We start from the raw sequence: 6,882 nt of genomic DNA, 5'->3' as shown, positions 1-6,882 counted from the left end.
ACACACGCACACACACGCACACACACGCACACACATACACACACACACACACACACACACACACACACACACACACACGCCCTCTTTGAAACCTTTCAGTTCATCACTGCAACAATCAGTTGGTCCAGTCTATTTTTCTTCTTGTTAGAGGTATGTAGTCAACATTTACAATATGTTTAGACACGTTGGTTTAAGATCCTGCAACAAAAAATATATAAACGGACAAAGATAACAATTCTTTGGTTGTGAATTGTTTCTAGCCTGAAAAAAGTGAGTCATGTGAACACTTCACATTTCTCTCGTTCTTGCCATTGTGCGTTAAGTGCTGGATTGGATGAACCCGGTGGATTATTGAATGACTTTGGAACGCAACCTGATCATTTCTGCGTAAAACGAAGGGTGGAAACTAAAATAAAGTGTTTCAAATGGTCGACATCCTAGGTCCAGTGGGAGGCAGAAAAAATAACACCATTTGAAAAAGAAGAAAACCAAAGACAAAATGTTCCTGCCAAGCTGAAGCGATTCAAGAACACAATTGAAACGCTCCGCTGATGCCTGCGGTCAACACTCCAGCGACAGTGGTTGCCATAGCTGCACTAGACCTCCCCGCAAGCCAATCACACACGAACACGCATTCAAGCACACATGTTCCCGGTACGGTGGTTACCATTGCGGCAAGGTCATAAAAGAAAATGTAAAAAAAGTAAAACAGCATACATAAATAAAAAAACAATAAAAACCTCCCAATTTGTTTTCCCAGTTGTGAGGTAGTTGAGAAGGGGGAGGGGCCTGCAGTGTCCTTAGCTGAAGGACTGGAAGGGAGGGAGGCTGGGGGTTCAAATAGGAAGGTCCAGAGGATTACACTCAGTTAAGGTAGAGGATTGGGGATGGCGGTGCAGATGGGGGGGGGGGGGGGGGGGGGGGGGGGGGGGGGGGGGGGCATATTCAGGATTTCTTGCGTCTCCGGCTGGTGGCGGGGCGTGGCCGCACGCCCTGAGGCCCCTCCGGAGAGTAGGATTGGGAGGAGGAGGAGGAGGTGGAGGTGGAGGTGGAGGAGACGCCTCCTCGCAAGGAGGAGCCGGGGCGAAGGCCCTCCTCGCCCCTGGCCTGCCGCTCCTCCTGCTGCTCCTCCTCCTGTCCCCCGGGCGGGGCCGGCGGGGCCGAGGTAGAGGCGTGGTCGTCCTGAGATCCGGGGGCCGGCGCCGCCGCCTTGTGGGGACACAGGGCCACCATGTGGGCGATGCTCTGGCAGTAGTGGCACTTCTTTGGCTGGGGGGGCAGCCCGCACTCCTTGGCATGGTGGTCCAGGCCGCCACAGTTGTAACAGCTGTGATGGAGGACAGGGGGGAGATAATGTCCTCTTTAGTATTGTATACAAAAATTAACAAATAAAACAAAGAAATGTGTGTGTGTGTGTGTGTGTGTGTGTGTGTGTGTGTGTGTTGAGTATTTAACATAAATATATGATATTATGGTTATAAGAAGTATAATGAATAATACATCAATCAATGATTTGTATATAATGTTTATCTATTTATGTATCGATCTAAACATATAAATTCTATCTTTGTGATGTGTTTTATTCAATTATATGCATTTTAATAAAGATATGCTGCACTAGCTGACAGCTACCACTAGATGGGAGTATGACACACGATCCTGTTCAAGGTACATGTGGCGGATAACGAGTCAATATAGAAAGGAGAGCCCTAAACCGTTCTCAGTAACTCTCGTTTCTCTTGTTGTCGGATCTATAAAACCTGAGCGTAAAAATGCGTCTCGATATGCCATGCTAGCGACTGTACCAAAATTAAAGCTTTGAAAACCTTGATTTTTTTTTACGTTATTAGTAATAGCAGTGATATTATTATCAATATGAATAAATAATAATTATTATTATATAAATTCATAATTTATTATGTTTTATGAAAAAACACATTTAATCAACAGATGTCATCCATGTACGGTCCATCGTGGACTACTGCAGTGTACAATCGTGACCTCCTAATGGTTGAAGTCCCGTGCGACACCCCTATATCTCTACGTGTGCGAGTCCAGAGCCACTCATTCTTCACTGACGTCGTGCTCGACAAGACGTCGTGTCACCGCTGGCCTCCAGCAGGCGCTGGCTGAGGAAACAATACACCAGCACCCTTGTTCCGGGGCCTGTGAGAGCGTTGAATGGGGCCTGCGAGAGGCCCGAGGTTGAGGAGCCAGGACACACCAGCACAAAGCTACGGGGGGGGGGGGGGGGGGGGGGGGGGGGGGGGGGGTGTGACGACAGTGAGGGCAGCTCTGTTGGCAGGGCTGTGTTGCTTGTTGTTGTGCTTTTGGCTGCTTTTTCTGGTTTAGGACAGGCAGAGTTTGATATTGAGACGAGCACAGTAACATTTTGGATTTCAAAAGAAATAGTTTGTCAGGAGTATCTTCTTTACATAAGGACATCTGCCATTATTCTAAATGTTCCTTACAATCAATAAAATATTAAATCATGAAGCTGAATAGGACAGGACTCAAAGCTTGATTTTTTTTACGGATCCAGCCAGCGAATAAATCAAATTAACTAATCACATCCAATGTTCATAGCCATGGTCACTGCGGTAGGAAACGGCGGAAGTAACAGTAGAGTTATGTTTCTTGACACTGTCCACTAAATACATCCATAGTTATAAACTACATTCATACAGCTATAATTATCAGACCTTTTATAATCATTACCCAATATATAATCTGTTATATCTAATAATCATGATCATTCATTCAGCAGTCAGCACTCCAAGCCAATGTGGGATGTATGGCGGTGTATCGCAACTGTTTTGTTTTGGACACCAACTTTGCCACAAAGAGGAACTGCCCAACTGCCATTCACAGCACTATTTTAAAACCGGATTAAATAGAGAATCTCTATTATAAATGAATCCTCTAAATACAAAGGATATTTGGTTAAGGACGTGGCCTAAACCTTTCTTCACTAGGATATATGGGGTGGAGGGTCTGGTTATTGGAAGAGCAGCATGTTGGCGTGGTAACTGATTATTTGATTATTTGTGAGGTGCCTAATGTAAAAGGACCATTAAAATGAATGCCAGCAACCTTTAAGCCGCTTTGTTTCTGTCTTTTCGTCTGCTCACTGTGTCTCAAACGGCTCCTCAATACGACAATACCTCAATGTCTGAATATACTTAAAAGTTAAATTAAAAGATTAGATTAAAAGTGTGTTTTTATTTGAAAGGGCACTTAATGCACTTGCATTATAAAGCTATTATAATATCATTATATCAGTGGCATAAAATGGTCTTAAAATGACAATAATAAAGTGTATTCATCTCAATTATTTCTTATAAATTATGTTGTCCAAAAAATGTAGTTATGGTGACAGGCCAATGATTCCTGAATACCTTAAGCTAGCATCTCTATCCCTCTCCATTTTTTCTGTCAACACAATCCCAAAGTTATTGGCTCATGTGTTTGACACAGCGGAGCGCCACTTTGATCAGTTGATCGTCACATGCAGAGGACTCAGGGTTCACGTAATGAACCGCCCATGGTACTAACACTGGATTCTTGGAGGCAGATAAATGTTATCTATTGCAATGCTCAACGTTGTGGGAATAGAAAATCAATGATGATCCCGAAACAAAATAAATCTGGAACATTTTTGGAAAATGGCCCAGAAGTAAAAGTCAATTTTCCATTTATAAATATTAAGACAGCATTGAATTGTAGTTCAAATATAATCCCAGCTATCTCAGTTTCTTATTCATAATTTGGCATGTATTGTGGCTTGGCCACAATAGACTGCATTGGAGCTTGATAATAGACACATGAATCTGCAGTCTGGAATCTGTATGGCTCATGCCAATGCAAGTAGCCACCAAACATTATTATTACGTTAAAAATCAGTATTGTACAGAGTCAACCATATGTATCAGCCCCTTATACTGCATTAGCTTCCTATTATTAATGTGTCGCATCCTAAATCCTCCAGACTTTAATTTCGAGTGAGGACCCAAACGCACCTTGGATATACCCAGCAGAAGGGATTTAAAAGTCAATTCTACACAAAGCTTCCCAAAGTGGATCACTTATGTTTTATATTGTTAACCAACCTTTAAATGTAGTCTCTTTTCTACAGCTGTGAAGTGAACCCTTTCTTGACTAATGGGTGCTTGTAAAAAAAAAAAAAAAGTGCCTTGGTTTTTAGTGCATTGGCTGGAGCAGTCAGTTATGTAAAAGTTTGACCAGTAGGGGTCATCCTAGCATAACAGCAGAGGACCCCAGAGGCAGTCGGCAGGCGACAACATAGTGAGCTTAAGGCTGAAGGTGATTACAATCCAGGCAAGCAAGTGCTTTCTCTGCAGCCATCTGAACAACCAGGAGAGCTACACTCATCATTTCCCTCCCCATTGTGAATCAGGGCACTTCCGAAAGGACATTTCTTGTTCAAACCGTTCAAACCGGGGATGGAACAGTGTTGGCTTGATTTCTGCTAAAGAGCTGTCATGCCTGCAACGTATATTTGTTTGAACATACATAGCCCAGGGACTATAAAGCCTTCTTCGTATACATATACATATATATATATATAGTATATGCCTGAGAAGGATCCTAGCATCGTCTGCCTTGGGATTCTGTGGGATCCGGAGGAGGGCAGCACAGAGTCCTTTCTGCCTCGCCAGTCAACCAGCTCCTGTGTTTTTTTCCCGTTCTCTGGCTACCTCCATGCGGCTCCCTCTGACAGATACGAGCAAAGCACTCTTGGTGATTTTGCGGAGGACAAAGCGACTGATTGAGCCACCGGCGCACAGGGCATTGAAATGCGTACAAACCCAATCTAGCCCCGCACTCTGTCCCCGCCCTTAATGTTAAAGCTGCAAATTGACATAAAATAGTGTGGAGATGGCAGGCAAGGTGCCCTATTCAATACCTTATTATGGCGCAGCATAACCATGGCAACAGGTATGTACTCTGCTAGATTGAATAGATAGAATCTATAATCGCTGCCTTGTACTCATAAATAGCTCACTGCAGTATGGAAGTGCATACAGCTGGCTCTCCTCCTATACCTTTAGGTTACTGCAGGTTTTACTGCTTCGGAGTACACCACAAATGCTCTCATTTATTCTGCGTTGCTTTCAGGAAATCCAGTGGCCGGGGCTTGGTCAAATTAAGTTCAGTTTATAAATAACGCCCCACCAAATCCTATTGGTCATAGTCAGCAAGGCGTTGGATGGGGGGGTAGGTCCACCCAGCACCGCCACTCACCGGTCTCCCTTTGGTTTGCGTTTCTGCAGTAGGACCTTCCCCTTGGGTCTCCTCTCACTGCCGGCGCAGGGCCCCCCGCCGGGCCCCGTCACCCGCAGGCACTCCAGGCCCTTGGAGGACTTCTTGTAGGTGAACTCCACCTGCTCGCACTCCTTCAGGCTGCGGAACCCGTCCATCACTAGCTTACTCTGTGAAGGACAGAGAGGGGGGGGAACGTTGAGGATGACTTCATTGCAACTCTGAAGACTGACTGAGCTCGTCGTGTTTCTGTTTTGAATAAGGAACCGTTGCTCAAAATAATATATCATATTATTATTAATATTATTATTATCATGATTGTTGTGATCCCCAATATCCAAAGTCTACCTGTAGGCATCCGTGAACATGATGCCCTACTCCTTTACTGTGTATCTAAATACACTTAAATTCACTGAGTGGCTTTGGATAAGGAGTCTGCTCCATATGTATACAGCAAGGGGAATTGCAGAGCCCTTGTGGAAAGCTGAATGTTCTGCATATATTGTAAGGACGAAGAACCTTGTGTCATTATGTACATGTCGGAGGATTTCATAAAGGAGTAATAAACTCTGTAAAGGCCACAGACATTCCGTTAACACACCATTCATTGCAATGTAGTTGTCGAGTCAAACTTAACTGGCAACCAAACGTTTTCAATCTAAGAGGGAAATGTGTTAAGCTTAGACTGCTGTTGGACACAACAGACAAGTAGGGTTTGTACACAGATAGATTAAATTGCAACCAATTAATGAATAACAGATTTCCAATGAGCCGAGATGACCATATGCACATTGACATTGCAATTTCTCTTGACATTCATGTTGCACACGCACAAAAAAGAAAAATGAAAAAAATCTCATCAGAAAGAGAGGAAATTGAGTTTTAAGTGGCTGAGGCCAATGGCCATGATGGTACCGGCAGCGATGTAGTGAGTGTCTCAAAGTGAGTGCGTCATTGCGTTTAACCTCCCTCTCCCTCTGCTTACCGATCACACACACAGCGCCCGAGCTAAACCTCTCCTACGCTTGTACCCGCCCCCCTCAGAACACGACGGCCAGCGGTCCGTGTCGGCGCGGTGGTGGGCGTGATCGATCGACTCTGGCGCGGGGCCGGGAACACGATGATGTATGTTTGCATTTATTGTACACAAACGGACGCCAGCGGCGGACACGAACTGCATACTGTGTCGTACCGTACCCTACCCGTCGTGACCTTCTCTGCAGATGACCAAGACAAAGACACACACACACACACACACACACACACACACACACACACACACACACAATGCACAAAACCCTTCTACCTCGCCGCTGTATATCCGGTCCTATAAATAACCCTGCAGGACCAGGAAATGCAGTATTGCAGCAGCGGCACAAGACAGATATGTGGGAGACGTAGGCAGGGGGAGAGGAATGGTGGCCGATAAGAACTACAAGGCCCCCTTTGAGGAGAGAACAGCAGGGAGAAGATGCATGGGGTGATGTATGGAGCATGGTACACAGGACGCTTCACAGGGCCAATGTGTGTGAGACGCCGACTGCAGAAGATACAGCCCAGGAGGGGTACAGAGAAGAGAGGAGGGTGGCCCTCATGCCT

At 45.1% G+C, this 6,882-nt stretch overlaps 1 protein-coding gene across 1 annotated transcript in view; it reads right to left on the bottom strand.

Annotated features, from left to right (window-relative positions):
* Positions 1 to 945: 945 nt before the first annotated feature.
* lin28b (lin-28 homolog B (C. elegans)) overlaps positions 946 to 6,882 on the bottom strand; it is a gene marked incomplete at both ends in the record, with an annotated part of 20,911 nt that continues 14,974 nt past the window's right edge. Inside the window, 2 exons of the mRNA XM_079753215.1 lie at positions 946 to 1,327; positions 5,266 to 5,453. Coding sequence (XP_079609341.1) covers positions 946 to 1,327; positions 5,266 to 5,453 — 570 coding nt within the window. The remainder of the gene's footprint in view (positions 1,328 to 5,265; positions 5,454 to 6,882) is intronic.

This window comes from Pollachius pollachius (genome assembly GCF_949987615.1).
Source record: "Pollachius pollachius genome assembly, chromosome: 16".
Lineage (NCBI taxonomy): Eukaryota > Metazoa > Chordata > Actinopteri > Gadiformes > Gadidae > Pollachius > Pollachius pollachius.
The sequence above is the reverse complement of the archived record's forward strand: the minus strand, read 5'-3'. Positions and strand labels throughout refer to the sequence as shown.